At 43.0% G+C, this 21,537-nt stretch overlaps 1 protein-coding gene across 2 annotated transcripts in view; it reads left to right on the top strand.

Annotated features, from left to right (window-relative positions):
- Positions 1-5,440: 5,440 nt before the first annotated feature.
- Positions 5,441-21,537, top strand: part of LOC141147566 (putative methyltransferase DDB_G0268948) — a 49,869-nt gene continuing 33,772 nt past the window's right edge. The window contains exons 1-3 of one of the 2 annotated variants that reach the window (XM_073634790.1): positions 5,441-5,694; positions 10,916-11,045; positions 18,127-18,281. In XM_073634790.1, the coding sequence (XP_073490891.1) occupies positions 10,935-11,045; positions 18,127-18,281 (266 nt within the window). In that variant the 5' untranslated portion in view covers positions 5,441-5,694; positions 10,916-10,934. Of the gene's footprint in view, positions 5,695-10,915; positions 11,046-18,120; positions 18,282-21,537 lie in introns of both variants that reach the window. The other variant, XM_073634789.1, reaches the window with a different exon arrangement.

Below are 21,537 nucleotides of genomic sequence, written 5' to 3'. Positions count from 1 at the left end.
CCTTGGCTTGGCTTTGTTTACGATTACGGTATCTCCATTTACCTATATATATTGTTGTTTGTAGTGGGTTGTTGTGTGGGTTTTGCACTGTTTATATTCCTTTCACTTATCACTTGTTAATAAACACCATCATTTCACTTACATGTGTTTCTGGTCTCCTCTGTGCAGTCCACACAGTCTGGTCTACTAGTCTCCTGACACTCTTACAGATTAAATAATATAAGATATCAATGGTGTTGTGGTAACTTGACACACAAAACACACACAAAAATATTATAGAGTAAAACACAACAAAAACAACAATAAAAACACAGCCTTGAAAAAAAAAGAAACCCCCAAAAAATACAAAACCAGCCTGGAATAAAACCAAAAAAAATTAAAAACAAACCAAAACAAATTTGGTCAGATGTGACAAATCTAAATATATTGAGGGAATCCTGATAAATAATAAAGAAAGAAGTTTGTGAGAAGTCTGTGTGAATATGAGCAGCAAAACTACTCCATTCTTCTCACATTATAAAGAAGAAGAGAGTGCGCTGTATTAAACTATTTTTGACATTGCAGCGTGGCAAAAGTGCTGTATCCATTCCGAACACTAATTTTACCCGACCGAGCTCTTCTGTCTCGGAATTTCTTCTGAGCATGCGTGGCACTTTGTGCGTCGGAACAGGCCACACACGGTCAGAATTGACGCGATCGGATTTTGTTGTCGGAAAATTTTATAGCCTGCTCTCAAACTTTGTGTGTCGGAAAATCCGCTGGAAAATGTCCGATGGAGCCCACACACGGTCGGAATGTCCGACAACACGCTCCGATCACACATTTTCCATCGGAAAATCCGACCGTGTGTACGGGGCATTACAGTGTTGTGGCACCAGCACCAGCACCACCAAAGGTCCAATTTTTCTACCCCTGTTCAACAATGACATGTAATTACAATTCTTTTTTTTCTTTTAAAGATATTTTTATTGATTTTACAAACCGGTTGTACAAAACAAGCACAACAAACAACCACTTAATATGCTCGGTCAGTCACTGGTAAACAGCATCAATATGTAGCTCATATAAACAAAGACAGATATTGATGCATCAGCTAATATTTCCGCACAACTACACATACAAGCAATTCGTCTGTATATAACAGTATTAATAATCTGCATAAATTATATGCTATTCTGGCGCGACCTGTAAATGCCCTAACTATGTATATCTTACAAGGTGAGGGTCAGAGGGCTAGCAAGCCACCTACCCCAAATTTTATGGAATGTTTTTGTGCGTTTCCTTAGTTCAAAGGTAAGTCTATACAGTGGTATAACATCATTAATTAATTTTAGCCATAGGGATTTCAAGGGTGTTGATATACCCTTCCATGACAGCAGAATGGTCTTTCTAACATAAAAGTAGAGGATACGTAGTAATCTTTTTGCCTGTGCTGATAGTTGTAAATCTCCAAAGATCCCCAACAGTCCATTTTTTGGGTGGATGATATTGGGGAGGCCTAGAGCAGAGGAAATGAAAGAGCCTACTTCCACCCAAAAGTCCTGAACCACTGGGCAGGTCCAGAAGCAGTGCATGAAATCAGCACTCCCTTCGCAACCATGGAAGCACTCAGCGGAGGACTTCAGCCCCATTTTGTGTAATCTGGCCAGAGTAAGGTGAGAGTGGTGAAAAAATTTAATCTGTATAACTCTATCCCTGGATGAGATGACCGTGGCTTTATATGTGTCTCTGAATTCAGTCCAGTCCTCCTCAGTAAATGAAATGTCCATGGATGTCCATTCTTCCTGTGCTTTACTAAATCGGGGGTTAACGTCTGTCGTTAGGGCCGCATAGTAGGTAGAAATAAGCTTATTAGGGTCTGGTTGTCTTAGTAGTCTCTCTAGTGGGGGTAAGTTAATAGGATTCTTTAAGGAGCCAAACTGAGCTCGTATAGCATGCCTAAGTTGGTAATACTGGAACAAATAAGAGCGTGGTAGGTGAAAGTCTAGTCTCAGTTGTTGAAAAGTTTTAAAACCTTGGGCATCATACAAATGACATAAGTATTTTATTCCCTTGGAGTACCATCGCTTAGTATGGGGCAATGAGTATAGTTCCTGCAGAGTAGGGTTGAACCACAGGGGGTTATTTGAGGATGTGGACCAGTAATGTCTAGAAATTTTTGTAACGATATATCGAAAAAGTAAGAGGGAAGTGGCTAGCATAGAGGTGCCTGGTCGATTTGGGACCTTATCTCTATAAACAATGTTATGTAGAGTTTCCATAGAAGAAGCAATGGCTCCCTCAGTGGTAGTACATGCATTTGCCGAGACCGGGCATAGCCAATCATGCACATGCACTAGTTGTGATGCTAAGTAATAAAGAAAAAAATTTGGAAATGCCAACCCTGCCATGTGTGATGGCAGTCTTAACGTCTCCAGTGCCACCCTGGGGGTCCCCCCACTCCACATGAACATTGTACAAATCGTATCTATTCGTTTAAAAATAGATTTGGGGATTTTGCAAGGGGAGTTAGCCAGCACGTATAGCAGTTTCGGTAGATAGATCATTTTAAGTAAACTTGCTCTTCCCATAAGATCCAGGGGCAGGTCCATCCACTGTCTAGTTTGTTCCTGTAATCGACTCAATATGGGGTCTAAGTTGTTAGTAATGTAGGCGGATAGAGGCGATTGTACCAAGACCCCAAGATATCGAAATGAGGATACTACCTGTAAATTGGAGTTTGGGTGGATCTGGAAGATTGCTGCAGAATCCAGAGGGAACAGGCTGGATTTGTCCCAGTTCACCCGGAATCCAGAGAAATCTCCAAATCTATTGATCTCGGCCAAAAGCGACTGAAGTGATGCGTTAGTATCTGCCAGATACACCAAGGTGTTGTCTGCATAGAGCGAAATATGCTCCTCAATGGTAGCAATAGGCAGGCCTTTGATGGAAGGGGATGTACGAATTTGTGCCGCCAACGGTTCCATAGCCAAGGCGAACAGAAGCGGGGACAGTGGGCATCCCTGCCTCGTGCCCCTTGTAATAGAGAATGATTCCGTGATTGAGGAATTAACTCGCACTCGGGCTCGGGGGGATGTATAAAGTAGTCTAATCCATGCCACCATGCGAGGACTGAAACCATACACCTGCAACACCTGAAAAAGATATGGCCATTCCACGCTATCAAATGCTTTACATGTGTCCAGAGACACAATGGCACGTGTACGGGAACACTCATGGGGGTATTGCAGGTTGTATAATTACAATTCTTGATCTAATATTTCACAGAAGGGCCCGTTCCTGTGGCCACCAAGAGTAACTGTGAGGGCTTACAGTGTTTTGGCAACATCAACACCTAAGGCCCCAATTTCTGCAGAGTATATAGGGTAGGACCCTACTTTCAAACATCCAACTTACAAACGACTCCTACTTGCAAACGGAAGGAGACAACAGGAAGTGAGATGAAATCTACCCCATAGGAAGTGAAATTCTCTCCTGTAAGAGTTAATATGGGAAAAACGTGTCTCCTCTCCGCTGATGCTTTATCACCAATCCTTGTTTCACTAAAAACCCCAAATTTTCAAAAAACCTTTGTCATTGGGACAGAAAGTGAGGTGAAATCTTCTGAAGAGGAGCACAGACAGCAAAACAAATGTCACAGGGGTGATAACCCTTCCCTATGTTTTCCAAAAAGCTTAGAAATAGATTTTTTGGCTGGAGCTACACTTTAAAAATGTACCAGATCAAAATTACAAACAGATTCTACTTAACTACAAACCTACAGTCCCTGTCTTGTTTGCACTGCCTGTATACTGCTGTTTAGAGTATATAGGGCCTGGGGGCCCCACACCTTTCCTTTTTTAAAATTTGGGTGCGGGGTTCCGCTTAATATCCACACAAGACCCAAAGGGCCTGGTAATGGACTGGGGGGGATACCCATGCCGTTTGTCTCACTGATTTTCATCCATATTGCTGGGACCCGACATTACATTAAAGCCGCAAGCAGTTTTAAATGACTTTTATTCCTTTAAAAATGACATTTTGTGCAGGGACTGTTCTAAGCACGGGAAACACGTGCCACTTTACAGGCATACTATAGACACCCCCCGGGAACGATATTTAAAGGAATATTTCACTTTTTTTCACTTTAAGCATCATTAAATCACTGCTCCCGAAAAAACGTCCGTTTTTAAAACTTTTCTTTGCATTGATACATGTCCCCTGGGGCAGGACCCAGGTCCCCAAACCCTTTTTAGGACAATAACATGCATATTAGCCTTTAAAATTAGCACTTTTGATTTTGAACGTTCGAGTCCCATAGACTTTAATGGGGTTCTAAAATTCACGCAAACTTTCGGTCCGTTCGTAGGTTCTGGTGCAAACCAAACCGGGGAGTGTTCGGCTCATCCCTACTCAGGAGGAGTAGCAAAATGTGTTTTGGGTGTAATTCTATGATGTGTGTTGGGAATATCTTATTATTTGAGAACTTTGTATAAAAAAAAAAAAAAAAAAAAAATGTATTTTCTTTCCTACATTTTCCAAAAACTTGTGGCAAAAAATGACATTTTTAAATGACTCACTATGCCTTTCAGAAAATACCTTGGAGTGTTCGCTTTCCAAAATAGTCATTTGTGGGTGTTTTCACTGTCCTGGTGCTCCTAAAATATAATAGGTAGTCGGGGAAATTAGATGTGAAATGTAAGCCTACTGATGGTGTGTTTTTGGGGGACACAAGACTTTTTTTAAAAAAAAAAGATGCTGATTGTTAAGGAGCTGGCACCCACTGGTGTCCTTAACAACCAGCCAATCACTCGTTTGAAGGTGGAACCAGCCAATCACTGGTTGTTAAAGATGCCAGCAGGTCCACTAATCACTGGTTGTTAAGGACATTGGTGGGTGCCGGCTACTTAGCAACCAGTGAACAGCAGAGACGGCACCCGCTGGCATCCTTAATAATCAGCTATTCACTGCATATGCTTTGCATTAAATTTAAAAGCAATGCATTTAAAATGCATTATGCAGTGTGAACTTAATAAAGTGATGAGTACAGAGCCAGAAAACAGAAATATATATTTTTTTGTTTATAGCCAGGACACTGGTGGATACAAGCAGCTGAAACTCACAAAGGAAGAAAACACAATAGTGCTCTCCGTAGTAAAGTATTTATTGCTAGAAAGTAAATACACTCACTTGTATACAGATCACAGAAACATAGAAGAGTGACGGCTGAAAAAAGACAAAGTGGTCCATTGAGTCTGTCCCATTTTTTAAACATATATATATATATATATATATATATGTTCTGGAGGTTTTTTTATTTGGCTGATTTATAGATTTATATTTGTCCCAAACATGTTTGAATCAAACAAGACTACAGTGACGGGGTTGCCTCCTGAGAGCAGCGTGACATATCATCAAATAACTTCTGGAGGAGCTGCTAGACACCGATCTCCAGTCAGTAAGCTTGCTAGCCAGAGGAGATCGATGTACAGGAGTTATTTGATGACATGTAGCACTGTCCTCATGAGGCCACCCCATGACTGAAAGCTTGTTTGATCTACTTAGTGAGTGTATTTACATTTTAGCAATAAAAATTTTACTTCGGAGAGCCCTGTGTTTTTTCTTCCATAGGTTATGATCCTGGAGTCAGAGAAGCTTGCATCCACCAGTGGGAAGACAGCCGTATCCTTTTCACCTAAAGGTCATATTATAAAGGTGAGGGAATGTCCATAAGAGTTTGCTTTGGCTTTAGCATGATGACTTTCATTTGTGTTTAACTGGACAATGTACATCATTTTGTTGACCTTTTTTTAATGGTGCAGCATTCCTCGTACATGTCCCAATGATAATTGTACATTAATGGGTTCAGACCACCGATCTGTGGTAAATGATAATGGTATTTGGCAAAGGCAATGCCGGGTCTCTCATAGTCTCATCAAAGTTCACCAAAGATATATAGGTGGAAGGACAGAGGTCTGACAAAGTCAAGATTATTAATAAAACATTTAATAAGTATTTGTTGTACCTCAGACTGATACGGTGAGTGAGCTCTGAATACAGCCATCGTAAGCTAAGTTCACATTCGTTTGTCTGATTCTAATTTCCATTTCCTATAGAAATGTATGTAAGCCATAAACATGTACTTCTAGTTTTGGATGGAGTGGGAGAGAATTTAAACATATATCTGGTGGTGGGTTGTCCCTGGGTCAGGAAGTATGGGGAAATCTTTCTAATAGAGCCTTAGGAAGTAGTAAAAGCATAACAGGGGTTCTCATCTGCACTTCCCAGATCTGTACATCTGCTGTGCCCATTATGAGGGGTTCCCACCATCCCTGTGCTGAGTTTCCGGGTCTGTACACCTGCTGTGCCCATTATGAGGGGTTCCCACCATCCCTGTGCTGAGTTCCCGGGTCTGTACACCTGCTGTGCCCATTATGAGGGGTTCCCACCATCCCTGTGCTGAGTTCCCGGGTCTGTACACCTGCTGTGCCCATTATGAGGGGTTCCCACCATCCCTGTGCTGAGTTCCCAGGTCTGTACACCTGCTATGCCCATTATGCGATCAGCTGCATTTGTAAAGTGCGATTAGCTGCATTTACACGCGGTTGCGTTTAGCTGTGGTTTGCCATTTCCATAGCAACCCGACAGGGTACAAACTCATACTGAACTTGGGATCCGGCTTGGATCCCCGCCAATGCCAGGCACTGTTTGGTATGAATCTTGAGGGGGAACTCCACGCCAAATTTTAAATAAAAAACCAGCATGGGTTCCCCTCCAAGAGCATACCAGGCCCCTAGGTCTGGTATGGACTTTAAGTGGAACCCCTAAGCTGAAAAACGGCGTGGGGCCCCCCTCGGAATCCATACCAGACCCTTATCCGAGCACGCAACCCGGTCGGTCAGGAAAGGGGGTGGGGACGAGCGAGCACCCCCCTCCTGAACCGTACCAGGCCGCATGCCCTCAACATGGGGGAGTTGGTGGTTTGAAGCAAGGGGGCGCCCTGCGGGCCCCCCACCCCAAAGCACCTCGTCCCCATGTTGATAAGGACCAACGGCCAGGGTTGTCAGGGTCTGCGGGCGGGGTGGCTTATCGGAATCCGGGAGCCCCTTTAATAAGGTGGCCCCCAGATCCCGGCCCCCCACTCTATGTAAATGAGTATGGGGTACATCGTACCCCTACCCATTCACCGGGGGGAAAACAGTGTCAATAAAAAAAACACAGTAGACAGGTTTTTAAAGTGATTTATTAGGCAGCTCCAGGGGTCTTCTTCCAACTTCGGTGGTCTTCTTCCGACTTCGGGGGTCTCTCAGGCCTCTTCTCCCTCTCTCCGGTGTCATCTCCATGCTCTCTGGTTTTTCTCCGGTGCCTTCTTCCTTCTGCCGGGCTCCTCCACTATCTTCTGCTCTTTTGCCGATCTTTTGCTAGCGGAGGAGCCCAGTCTTCTGAGACGTCTTCTTCCCTCTTCTCTTCCTGAGATGTTGACACCACGCTCCCTCTCATTGTAATGCCATGAGCGAGGTCCGCAACTAATTATATAGGCACTGGGGGTGGCCACCGGTTGATGTCACCCGGTGACCCCGCCCCTTATGTCGTCACAGTCCCATCATGCCCTGGGACTGTGACATCATAAGGGGGCGGGGTCACCGGTAACATCACCCGGTGGCCACGCCCCATGCCTATATAATTCAACGTGATCGCGGCTCCGGCCAATCACAGCACCGGAGTCACGATACCCGGAAGGAAGATGGATGCTTCGTAGAAGAGGGGACAGCGGTGACATCGCAGGCTCCTGTGTCAGGTAAGTGACACATAATGGGCTATTATGTGATGCATAGTAGCCCATTATGCTTTACCTTTGCAGGGAAACAAAGAGGAAGTAAAACCCATCAGGGTTTACTTCCTCTTTAAAACAAAACAGTTGCGGTAGGTATCGGTAATTGGTATCAGCGAGTGCTAAAAAAAAAAGTATCGGTACTCTTACTCATTGTAAAAATAATGGTATCAGTGCATCCCTAATATATATATATAAAATATAACATTTTATTTAGAAATATTACAAACATTAAAAGAGAGGATTATTAAAATTATCCACATAAGTTAGCCATCTAGAATAGCACGCTTTCTGGTGTCAAGATCTGTTTATTCAGGCCAACGCGTTTTGCGGGCAGACCCCTCTTCATCAGGGTCTTAGATCCTATTATGGAATAATGTAACAATATACATATTCATGCAATATACATGAAATATACATGAAAAAACATGAGCCAATGGTTATTAAACAGTACATTGTATTAATTGTATTGTTTTTAATGAGTTGTAGGATTTCACATTATACACTAGATGGCACCAAGTTTCACTGATAGCCACTATTTACTAAATAATATATAAATTCATTTTTTCAAACAAAGTAGGGGCAAATAACATACCTAATAATAGTGAAAATAGGGAGGCTATATTAAAGGGATTGTAAAGGCAGAAGGTTTTGTCATCTTAATGCATTAAGATGAAAAAACCTTTTGTGTGCAGCAGCCCCCCCCCCTCAGCCCCCCTAATACTAACCTGAGCCCCATCTCTATTCAGCAATGTCCCCGAGTGCCTCGGCCATCCGGGACTCTCCCTCCTGATTGGTTGAGACACAGCAGTGGCTCATTGGCTCCCACTGCTGTCAATTAAACTCGGTTAGCCAATCAGGAGTGAGAGAGAGAGGACAGGCCGAACAGCAGTTCTGTGTCTGAATGGATACAAGGAGCTGCAGCTCGGGTGCCCCCATAGCAAGCTGCTTGATGTGGGGGGCACTCAACAGGTGAGAGGGGCCAGGAGCTCCAGTCAGGGACTTGAGAAGAGGAAGATCCGGGCTGTTCTGTGCAAATCCACTGCCCAGAGCAGGTAAGTATAACATGTTTGTTATTTAATAGAAAAAAAATGGCACATTACAACCATTTTAAACAAAAATCATTAAATTATGAGTGAGGTAGTATTTGATGTGTTTTTATATAATGATTTGTTTATATATTGAACATGTATGTGGCAATTTTACATCAACATATACAGCCCGCTGACATAAAATATTAGGTTCTAGCTTTTCGTTGAGAAGTAAATTTAAATTGATCCAATTGACTTCTTATGCTCTGTCCACACCTGAGCGTATTTTTTTCAGGCAGAAAGTCGCACAATTTTTACTGCGATTTTGTACAGGTCAAAAGGTCACCTATCTACCATAAAAAAAGCTCCTGTACTTTTTTGAGTGACGGGCTTGTTGCTTTAGGTGACCGAATGCTCAGATGTGAACAGGGGCCATTGAAATGAACAGGATTTGTCTTGTTGGGCTTTTAACAGCTGAGGCTTTCAGCAGAAAAACGCCCAAACAACACCTAGATGTGAAAAGAGCCCAAGAGAAGCTATAAGGCCCCTTTCACACGGACGTAAAGAGTTGTGCTTTTAGCTGCGTTTTCTACCACAGCTAAATGCACACAATGCTTTCCTATGGCCCCATTCACACACTGCGTTTAGCTGCGTTTTCATTACATGCGGTTTGGTGCGGATAGAAAAATTAGAATTGACTGCGTCCAGGAGCGATTTAGCGCAGCTATCCGCACATAACTGCAGTGCACTGTGTCAGCTGCGGATAGCAGTGCCGAGCTGGCTCGCTCATCGGGAAAGGAAAAAAATGTTTTTTCCTTTCCCAATGAGCGACAAGCACAGGGATCCGACTTGGATCCCTGCCAATGCCAGGCACTGTTTGGTATCAATGAAGCCACTAACGGCACGACATCAGTGCCTGCCTTTTGCAAATATCTCCTAAACCGTGTAGGTTTAGGAGATATTTCTTGCACCTACCGGTATGCCTTAATCGAGGCTTACCTGTAGGTAAAAGTGGTCTGTAAGGGTTTACAACCACTTTAACTTCAGCTGTCAGCATTGGTACAAAGCATTGAAAAGTTATTTACAAATAAAATAATTTTTTTTTTTGTTTTTTTTTTAATTAAGCGCTTTTTCAATGTGAAATGTGTAAATATATGTCAATATATATGTGTAAAAATATTCACTAACAAAGCAAACAAAACAAAAGTTTTAATTGTTTATCTTTTATAAAATAGACGTGAACAAAAGAAAAAAGCAGGAAAATAATAATTAAATGTAAGAGAAAATGGAGTTAATTAAGGCTGTTTAGAGTAAAATAAGGGTTATTAAAAGGTTAAACCTGATCTGCAGATGAAGAAACAGAAATATACAAAATATACAGAAATATACAAAAAGAAACAATGTTTCTTTTTATTTTAGTGATTCAGGGCTGAGCAATGTTTTTAATAAACATTGCCAGGCGCTTTTTTTTTTTTTTTTTTTTGACAGCTCCAATTACTGGACTTCTTTAACACTTTAGCTGTCAACAGGGGAGACAGCTCAAAGCACCGAGCCTGAAAGTATCGGTTTCAGGTATCGGTGCATTTGCACGAGTACCGATACTTGTGCAAATACTCAGTATCGGCACCGATACTAGTATCGGTGCAACCCTAATATATATAGTTCGTTTTTGTTTACATTATACCCAAGGAGGTACATATAAAGTCCCATGTAATCCCTTTATTTCTGCATCCAACACTTTAGGGATGGAATCTCCTAAGGGGTAAGATTATAGAACACCTTACCCCCATATACAAAAATCTGCTTAGAACTTCAGCTTTCTATGACTCGCAGTCTAATGATTGCTTCTCTACATAGTCACTTCTGCTTATGCATTTTTTTCCCCATTATATTCTCAGTCTGAATTGTTGAAGTTTGGTACAGGTCCACTTTGAGGAGAGACAGTTTCTTCTTGCTCATACAGGTTAAAGTGACAGTGTATCTGCTAAGGAAACCCACCCCCCGAAGGTCTCTTTTATAATGTACGTATTTTTTTATGAAATATTTTTTTTCTTCTGTTTGTTTATCATTATAGGTGGTAATCTGCGTCCAAAATGGCGACACAGCTGTTTGAAGGAAAGGAGCATGCGTCATATTATCAGAAATTCAGGTTTGAGCCAACGCAAGAAATAATAGACCTCATCTTCAGTTATGTGGATGAAAGGGTGAGTGACGCCTTATGTCCCTGTATAGGCTACTTGTAAAATTTAAAAGAGATCTACTTTGCTTAGGTAAGCAGAGCCACTCGAGCTATTTTTTTTAAAGAGGTTGTCCAGCCAACACCTTTCTTTCTATTGGACAGAGCAGGGAAGGGTGTGGGTGTGCAGAAAGTAAAAAATATTGTTTTTTTTTCATAACTGTGGGTCTTTTTATGTTTATAGTGCAAAAAATAAAATACCACCGAAAGAACGCTCTATTTGTGGGGGGAACAAAAAGGACATCAATTTTATTTATGTACAGCGCTGCACGACTGCGCAATTGTCAGTTAAAGTAATGCAGTGCCGTATCGCAAAAAATGGCCTGGTCATGAAGGGGGGTAAAGCTTCTGGAGCTGAAGTGGTTAACACCGATCAAAGCAGAAAAAAGGTGGTTTGTTTTTAGTTTTGTTACATCTTTGTGTGGATTACACACAAAAAAATATTTTTGCAAGACAACAGCACCAAAAGAAAGCCTTTATTTATATGTATTAGTTTGTTATCATAACCACTTCCCCTCCTCCACCTGTTCACCCCCCTATGAAGCAGAGCAATTTTTAAATTTCTGCTATGGACCTGATTATTTGGCAATAACTTTGTCATTACTTAAAGAGGACCTGCAGTCTGATCACATAATTTGTAATAAAAACATCTTTGCCATTCTGAAGCTTCCCTCCAACCACTTTGCATATTATTTTATATATACTGTGATTCTGTACTTGCCAAATATGCTGCAGAAATCTCCCTCCACTGAGTGGCTGCATCCATTTCAACTATGGGCAGCTGAAGCTGCTGCCTGTTCACTTCCTGGATTTACCCAGACACACACCTCCAGCTGCAGCTCTCATTGGCCCTCTTATGACTCATCCCCCCTCCCTTCCTGGAAAACTCAGAGTGAGAGAGAGAGAGAGAGAGAGAGAGAGAGAGAGCTGTGCATGATGACATAAGCCTAGGCTAATGACCAGACAAGAAACAGGAAGTGGGCTGTATAAGGGATTTACTGGCAGAAAAAAAAAAATTTACTATCCAAAGTTAAAACAACAACGAGGGCAGAAGATTTGATAGATGGAAAGATGAACAAAAAATGACTGAAGGTCCGCTTTATGATAACAAGGTAATACATATTTTGTTTTTTTAATGAGAAACGAGGCTTTCTTTTCATTATATTGTCTTACAACATTGTGGTTTTTTTTTTGCACCTTCCTTAGACAATAAACTGTAACAAAACGAAAAATAAAAAAATCACTTTTTTTTGAGCATTGTTCATTTAAAAAAATAGTGTTATGCACATAAAAGTGTATATTTTATTCTGTAATTTGTCCTGTTTAAAATGACACTAAAATTGGGGGGGCGTGGCCTGCTGCGGACCAGGATGGCTGCCTGAAGTCCGAGCTCCGCTCCACGGCCTGGATTACTGCAACCTTCCGTTACTTTCCTCCCTGCAGCTCATACTACCAGAGCGGGGGAGGATCGGGGACACTCCAGGGCATGTCAGGGCGGTGATACAATCAGCCAAATCCCCGCCTTTTAACCAACTATTACCCGCCGGCTGCCGCCATGCAAAGGCTCCAAGATGGCGCCGGCACCAGCACTACTTCCCAAGCTGACTCTGTGAGCCCGCCTGCCAGCTCTGCAAAGCTGCAACCACCAGGAGACACAACCACTGCTCCCATAAGAGAAACTATGAACAACTCTCCCCCCTCCAGAAGACACCCCAGGAGGACATCACACAGACAGAGGTAAGAGGCTGGCTACCTCCCCTGCACATCCCCCAATCAAGGAGCCACATGCAAAAAAGCAGCTATGGTCCTCTGTTGTTGCAGGGACACACGGATCCCAAAATGCTCCCTCCCTGGCTGCTATCCCTGTCACTGACAATACTGCCTCAGAAGCAATGCTAAAATCTATGCTCCTCACGCTACAGCAAGATTTACATAGGGAGCTTCAGATATCCATATCCCAGATGCATGATAGAATAGACTGTCTAGAAGAACGTACAGATGCTCTGGAGGATAACTTGCAAGATTATTCTAAAGCGCATAACGAATTGTTAGACACGCATGAACATCACACGGAAGAAATCCATCACATCAAGATGAAATTAGCTGATTTAGAAGACTGCTCCAGGCGGAACAATATAAAACTCAGAGGCATCCCAGAGTCGATCAAACCAAACGAAATAACACCATACTTGCAACAACTCATCTCAACCTTACTCCCACACCTCAACGCTCGTGATACACTGATCGATCAGGCCCACAGAATTGCTAAACCACCGCACCTCCCAGACGACATCCTCATGGATGTTTTGTCCCGCATACATTTCTTCCACGTCAAAGAGCAAATTCTCTCCGCCGCCAGATCTTGGCAACCCTTGCCGGCCCCATACGCTAATATTAAGTTGTTCACTGATCTGTCTCCTGCCACAATGGAAATGCGCAGTGTTCTCCCTCGTTACCTCCATTCTCCAGCAGAAAAAAATAGCATACAGATGGGGTTTTCCCAATGAAATTGCTGGTCTCTCACCAACAAAAGATCATCTCAATCCTCACTCCAAAAGGTGGCTACAAAAAGCTGACCAACTGGGGACTCCTCCCCATCGCTCCTGGAGACACGGGACAAAAAGGTTCCTCTTGCACGCCATCTGACTCCAGGAATGTGACAACTAAAACAATCAAAAAAATATGACCTTTTGTCTTAGCCCTGGTCCTCAGCCTACTTAAATCCATCCTGGGCGATGCACCTTTCCCTTTTCTCCTCCACCCCTCAGGTTAGAAGAGTGCTAGGCACACGGTTCTGTGACATTTGTTATCAGTGCGAAGTATTCAAATACTGTTATGTTGCTTGTTCATAATTGCATTTCTTTTGAGTATTAGTAGCTATACAGTTTTCTTTTCATTTACCTCCTGCAAATAAAGCATTGATATACTTGTCTTTATATTTCTCAAATAGTACTAGTGGGTGTGGTCTCCCTCTGCCCACACCTCCGAAGCCACTTTGCCACCATGACCCTCACGATCACCTCACTAAATGCCAAAGGCCTAAACTCACCTTTTAAATGCAATCTCCTTTGGAAAGAAGCATTAAATCAACATGCAGATGTTCTCTGTGTACAGGAGGGAGACTACACCTTTTTCTCCCCACCACACCAGTCTTACTTTCGGATTGATGTATTCATAACAGACAAACACCTACTTCAATCTATCACTGCTTCCCACATAGGAACAATATCTTGGTCTGACCAAGCTCCGGTCACAATCAAGCTAGTCTCCCCATCCCAAACTCCCAGCCACACGATTTGGAGAGTAAACACCTCCCTCCTCAACAACTCCGCTTTTGAGACACAAATACAGTCCGAGATTGAAACTTACTTCCAACAAAATGTAAATGTAACTGACCATGCTATAACATGGAATGCTCATAAGGCTTGCCTACGAGGTCTTTTCATAAAACTTGGGGCCCGCTACAAAAAAAACCACTCCTCCATTACAGAGTCCCTTCCAAAACAAATTCATTCCCTAGAAATCACTAACAAAAGATCCCCTTCGAATAATAACTCTTCGGAACTTAAAAACCTTAGACAGCAGCTCAGTGACCACCTTCGCAAAAATTTTGACTATTATATCAAAAGACTTTGTTTACAAACCTACTCAGCAGCCAATAAACCAGGTATATATATAATTGCATTTTATAGTTGCCCCCCCTACTTTTGTCCCTGTCCCCCCATGTGCCCCCCTAAATATGAAAGTTGGAGACACCACTGGTCAAATTCAGACTCTCTTTTGCTACCTCTGGTAAAGTATTACAACCTTAATGTATCCAAAACCAAAGTAATTTCCCTAGTGTACAAGCTGCTTACCAAACCATCTCCTGACCTACTCTCGTCCTCCGCATAATATTGGTCCTCTCTGTTAGACCAGCCACCTCCACCTGCACATTGGCAGAAAGCCCTCACGATACCCCTACGCCTATCTCATAGCATTACCCATTGGAAATCATTACAGAAGTTGTTCCACAAATGGTACTTCACCCCAGAAAGACTGGTGAAGATGTACCCAAATACCTCACCCAAATTTTGGAGAGGCTGCGAAAGTATTGGATCTCTCTCACACATTTGGTGGGAGTGCCCCCTCATCAAAAGATTCTGGAAAAAAAGTGAAGAGTCTAATCTTTTTCTTTGTGTGGTACATCCTTCCCCATGTCCCCACTTGATCTGCTCCTAGGACTCTCTTTTCACACATGGCCTAAACAATTACAAACTCTGGTGACACACGTCCTAATAGCAGCAAGACTTGCGATTGCAAAGAAATGGATATTGACACACCCTCCGTTACTGAAGGATACCATTCAGTTACTCAACCTGCACTTCCTAATGGAATTTTCCTTTTCCAAAGCCAACATATCCACAAACTGATTTAACAAACCCTGGTAACTTTGGATTACTGACTCTAGAAGCGCACCATTGTATTAGTTGTCCTACCTTTCCTGGAGCAGGTCCTGTACCTCCCTTCCTTCCTTCCTACTCCACATACCTGCAAAAGATCTCGTTATGATACTCAAAACAATACTTATTGTTTTCGGCCCCACTGTTGTTACCCTCTGGATAACCCTTCCACATTCTAACCGTACATTATAGTGATATTTTATGCCTATCTGCATATCTGTTTTATACAGTTTGTCTAATACTAATCCCTTTAGTTTTGATGTAGCTGAGTAGAAGCTACATGTTACTACTCCTCATTCTTTGTTCTCATTTGTCTCTTATGTACACAAATTAACGCCAGGATATGCCCAATTGGCGATTGGTTTTGTATTATTCTTTTTCTTTTGAAACATAACAAACACTTAAAATTAAAAAATAAATAAATATGACACTAAAATTATTATTCTGGCACAAAGCATTGCAGACTTCTTTACAAATTAAATCAAGTGTATTTTTTTCAATTTTGCACTTTTTAAAATGGGAGATGTGTAAATATATGTTAACTGTGTAAAAATATTAACAAACAAAACAAACAAAGTTTAAATATTAATAGTTAAAGTGATACTAAATTCTTTTTTTTGTTTAAAAATACCAAACATGTTCTACTTACCTGCTCTGTGCAGTAGTTGTGCAAAGAGCAGCCCAGATCCTCCTCCTTCTCGGGTCCCTCGCAGGTGCTCCTGGCTCCTCCCACCTGCTGAGTGCTCCCACAGCAAGCAGCTTGCTATGGGGGCACCCAAGCCGAGATGCTGCTCTGTGTGCCCATTCAGACATGGAGCTGCAGCTAGGCCCTGCCCCCTCTCCTCATTGGCTCACTGACTTTGACAGCAGGGGGAGCCAATAGCGCCTGCGGTGTGTCACAGCCAATCAGGAGGGAGTGTCCCAGACAGCTGAGTCTCTTGTGTGGCAGTAGATTTGCATGGAGCAGCCCGGATCCTCCTCTTCTCAAGTCCCTGGCTGGAGCTCCTGGCCCCTCCCACCTGTTGAATGCCCCCCACAGCAAGCAGCTTGCTATGGGGGCACCGATCTGCAGCACCTTGTATCTATTCAGACAAGGAGCTGCGGTTCGGCCCGTCCCCTCTCTCTCTCTCTCCTGATTGGCTAACTGAGTTTAATTGACAGCAGCGGGAGCCAATGGCACCTGCTGTGTGTCTCAGCCAATCAGGAGGGAGAGTCCCAGACAGCTGAATCTCTTGTGCAACCTCACTGGATCGAGATAGGGCTAAGGTAAGTATTAGGGGGGCTGCTGCACACAGAAGGTTTTTTTATCTTAATGCATAGAAAGCATTAAGATAAAAAAAAACTTCTGACTTTAGAACCACTTTAATAAAATAGAAACAAAAAAAATCAGAAGGAAACTAGTTGAAGAGAGAAGGAGACTAAGGAGTTAATTAGGGCTGATTAGAGTAAACTAAGGGTTAATAAAGAACATTTTATTTAAAAAAAAACAACAACTTTTTTTTACCTGTCAGGTTGCTTTAACTGACATTTACAGATCAAAGTTTCATCCCTTTGATGAATGAACAGAATGATACAAAAGTAACAATATGTTACTTTGTATGTTTGTATATTCACATCTGAGCAGTGTTATTTATAAACACTGATTCAGACTGCTTTTTGACAGCTAGAGCTGAGGACACCTTCTCTGAGTATACTGTAATGCTGGCTTTGATTAATTAAAGCCAACATTTGCTATATACTGGGGGAAGGGGGGTACCAGAAGCAGAGAGACTGGATGTGCTCTCCCCCCCCCCCCAGGTGTGTAGCATGGCCAAGATACTTACCAGTCCCTGGAGTCCCTCACTTTCCTCAGCCAGTTCTCATAGTTGCAGGACCCTGGTGCCACCAACTTGATGTTGGGAACCGACTGTGACTTCCTCATTAAATCCCACTCCCCACTGCGCATGTGAGAGATTGTGCAGTGCTTTAAAACTGGTCCCGCAGCCTCTTGGGACGTGTGATGCCAAGTTGCATAGTTCTCACCTAGGCCTGTCAGAAAATGGCACCGCTCCCAGAAAAAAAAAAGAAACACCATTTCTGGCAGAGTAGGGAGTGAGGAAGGAGGGTGAGAAGAACTTTCACTTTCAAGTGAAGGCCCGCTTTAAGTAAGGACAAGGTTAAAGTTATTGGTGACAATAGCAAGAAATAAATAAAAATTTGTTGTAATTGTTTTCAACCAAATTAAAACTATATCATATCATTCTTATGACATTATAAATGTAACCCCTTCCCACCCAGCTTTGGCATCCCTTTAAATGGGTCTTTATGCCGTGATTGGCTCTTAGTGGACACATGATTGGAAGCCTGTCTCACCAGCTTCCGATTGGGACTAGAGACGGAGAGCTGGCTATGCTGTGGCTATGACTGTGCTGGGGGCATGCAGTGAGCGTGTTCTCAGCACAGAAATCTTGGCTTTCCATGGACTCCTATGTGCAGTGTGAGGGCTTTAAAGCCCACCCTGTTTGCAGCCACACATAAGCATGATGTGGGCAGCAAGAGGTTAAACTGAAAACAACACCAGTGTCCTTGTGATGTATTTTGAAGATGTTTCTGTCTTCCTAGTTACAGAAACCGTATGGATTTGCTGTGGACGTTGGCTGTGGAACAGGGCAGAACACAAAAATTCTCTCTCAGTACGTCAAGAAAGTTCTCGGAATCGACATCAGTGAGGCTCAGATAGAGGAGGCCAAGAAAGCCTCGGGGTCACCCAATGTCACATACAGGTGGGGCATTCTAAACGTGTTTCATTAGTTATGTTTAGGGGAGGATCAGGATCCTTTTGGCCTGGGGGAGCACACCCAACCAAGTAGCCCCTTTCCTGATATAGACAGACCTATTTGGGCTAAAGAAAGTTTACCATGCAAAGTGTGCCATAGTCCTGCAGTAACTGGTGGGTATTCCTAAAGGACATTGTTGGGGTGATTGGTGGTTATTCCAAAAGGACATTGTTGGGGGATATTGGGGTGATTGGTGGGGTTTCCTAAAGAACATTGTTGGGGAATGCTTGGGTGATTGGTGGGTATTATGAAAGGACATTGTTGAGGGATCTTGGGGTGATTGGTGGGTATTCCTAAATGGGGGGGGGGGGGTGCATGCTGTTTCCTTTTGTTTGTTTGCTTACATTTGTAAAAAAATAAACGTGGCCCTTCTAGTGTGTAATAAACACAGTTCACCACTAGGGAGGAAGTTTACCTGTAAAGCTACTGTACATGTGACATTGTTGGTGGTTTACTGGCTGCCTCATTGGCCTGGTACACATTTATTCAGGGGTGGCCCATGCATTGTGGGCGCACGGGCGCGGCCCCCCAATCCCTGCCGCCACCTCCCTATCCATGCGCCCGGCCTCTTTCAGGACGCCGGACGCATGGACTCCTATGGCAACGTGGCACATGAGGCTCTAATAGGCTTCAGAGAGTGCAGAGAGTGCGCCCTGATCCCACCCTGTTGTGTGAGCATAGCGAATAAATTTTCGCTATTTTTACACCACAGTGCCTCTCCGCCAATCAGGAGGCAGGTCAGTGAGACCTGTTTCCCGATTGGCCAAAGCGTCGGCACTTTGGCGGAAGAGACACACAGGGGAGGAAGCTGGAGGATCAGACTCCTCCGCCACAGCTGACACAGGAGGAGAGGACCCAACAGCCCGGAATGGAGGAGGAGACGCACGAGATGCAGGAGCCATTTCCTGCCCATCCTCCAGCTTGCTGCCATCACCCCGGTTAGTGCCGTTCTGATGACGGGCGAGCGGGGGGAGGGTCACAGTGGCTGAATATGTTGGGCACAGGCTGCATACGATGGGCACAGGCATCAGAGGAAGAAGCGGAGGAAGATAGAGGAAGAAGCGGGTGAAGAACAAGATGGAGGAAGAAGTAGAACACCGAAGGAAGACCAGAAGAAGATGGAAGAAGAAGCAGGGAAAGAAGAAGACATTAATAAAGGAATTGTCAAAAACCATCTATTGTCTTTTTTAACCACTTGAGCCCCGGACCATTATGCTGCCTAAGGACCAGAGGTCTTTTTCCAATTTGGCACTGCGTCGCTTTAACTGCTAATTGCGCGGTCATGCAATGCTGTACCCAAACGAAATTTGCGTCCTTTTCTTCCCACAAATAGAGCTTTCTTTTGATGGTATTTGATCACCTCTGCAGTTTTTATTTTTTGCGCTATAAACGGAAAAAGACCGAAAATTTTGAAAAAAAATGATATTTTCTACTTTTTGTTATAAAAAAAATCCAATAAACTCAATTTTAGTCATACATTTAGGCCAAAATGTATTCGGCCACATGTCTTTGGTAAAAAAAATGTCAATAAGCGTATATTTATTGGTTTGCGCAAAAGTTATAGCGTCTACAAACTAGGGTACATTTTCTGGAATTTACACAGCTTTTAGTTTATGACTGCCTATGTCATTTCTTGAGGTGCTAAAATGGCAGGGCAGTACAAAACCCCCCCAAATGACCCCATTTTGGAAAGTAGACACCCCAAGGAAATTGCTGATAGGCATGTTGAACCCATTGAATATTTATTTTTTTTGTCCCAAGTGATTGAATAATGACAAAAAAAAAAAAAAAAAAAAATATTTACAAAAAGTTGTCACTAAATGATATATTGCTCACACAGGCCATGGGCCTATGTGGAATTGCACCCCAAAATATATTCAGCTACTTCTCCTGAGTACGGGGATACCACATGTGTGGGACTTTTTGGGAGCCTAGCCGCGTATGGGACCCCGAAAACCAATCACCGCCTTCAGGATTTCTAAGGGTGTAACTTTTTGATTTCACTCTTCACTGCCTATCACAGTTTCGGAGGCCATGGAATGCCCAGGTGGCACAACCCCCCCCCAAATGACCCCATTTTGGAAAGTAGACACCCCAAGCTATTTGCTGAGAGGCATATTGAGTCCATGGAATATTTTATATTTTGACACAAGTTGCGGGAAAGTGACACTTTTTTTTTTTTTTTTTTTTTTTTTTGCACAAAGTTGTCACTAAATGATATATTGCTCACACAGGCCATGGGCCTATGTGGAATTGCACCCCAAAATACATTTAGCTGCTTCTCCTGAGTACGGGGATACCACATGTGTGAGACTTTTTGGGAGCCTAGCCGCGTACGGGACCCCGAAAACCAATCACCGCCTTCAGCGTTTTTAAGGGCGTGAATTTTTGATTTTACTCTTCACTGCCTAACACCGTTTCGGAGGCCATGGAATGCCCAGGTGGCACAAAACCCCCCCAAATGACCCCATTTTGGAAAGTAGACACCCCAAGCTATTTGCTGAGAGGCATGGTGAGTATTTTGCAGCTCTCATTTGTTTTTGAAAATGAAGAAAGACAAGAAAAAACTTTTTTTTTTTTTCTTTTTTCAAATTTCAAAACTTTGTGACAAAAAGTGAGGTCTGCAAAATACTCACTATACCTCTCAGCAAATAGCTTGGGGTGTCTACTTTCCAAAATGGGGTCATTTGGGGGGGTTTTGTGCCACCTGGGCATTCCATGGCCTCCGAAACTGTGATAGGCAGTGAAGAGTGAAATCAAAAATTCACGCCCTTAGAAAGCCTGAAGGCGGTGCTTGGTTTTCGGGGTCCCGTACGCGGCTAGGCTCCCAAAAAGTCTCACACATGTGGTATCCCCGTACTCAGGAGAAGCAGCAGAATGTATTTTGGGGTGTAATTTCACATATTCCCATGGCATGTTTGAGCAATATATCATTTAGTGACAACTTTGTGCAAAAAAAAAAAAAAAAAAAAAAAAATTTGTCTCTTTCCCGCAACTTGTGTCGCAATATAAAATATTCCATGGACTCGACATGCCTCTCAGCAAATAGCTTGGGGTGTCTACTTTCCAAAATGGGGTCATTTGGGGGGGGTTTTGAACTGTCCTGGCATTTTATGCACAACATTTAGAAGCTTATGTCACACATCACCCACTCTTCTAACCACTTGAAGACAAAGCCCTTTCTGACACTTATTTTTTACAT

The sequence above is a fragment of the Aquarana catesbeiana genome, linkage group LG06 (genome assembly GCF_042186555.1).
Source record: "Aquarana catesbeiana isolate 2022-GZ linkage group LG06, ASM4218655v1, whole genome shotgun sequence".
Classification (NCBI taxonomy): Eukaryota; Metazoa; Chordata; class Amphibia; order Anura; family Ranidae; genus Aquarana; species Aquarana catesbeiana.
Note: the sequence above shows the minus strand (reverse complement) of the source record. Positions and strands in the feature narration are given on the sequence as shown.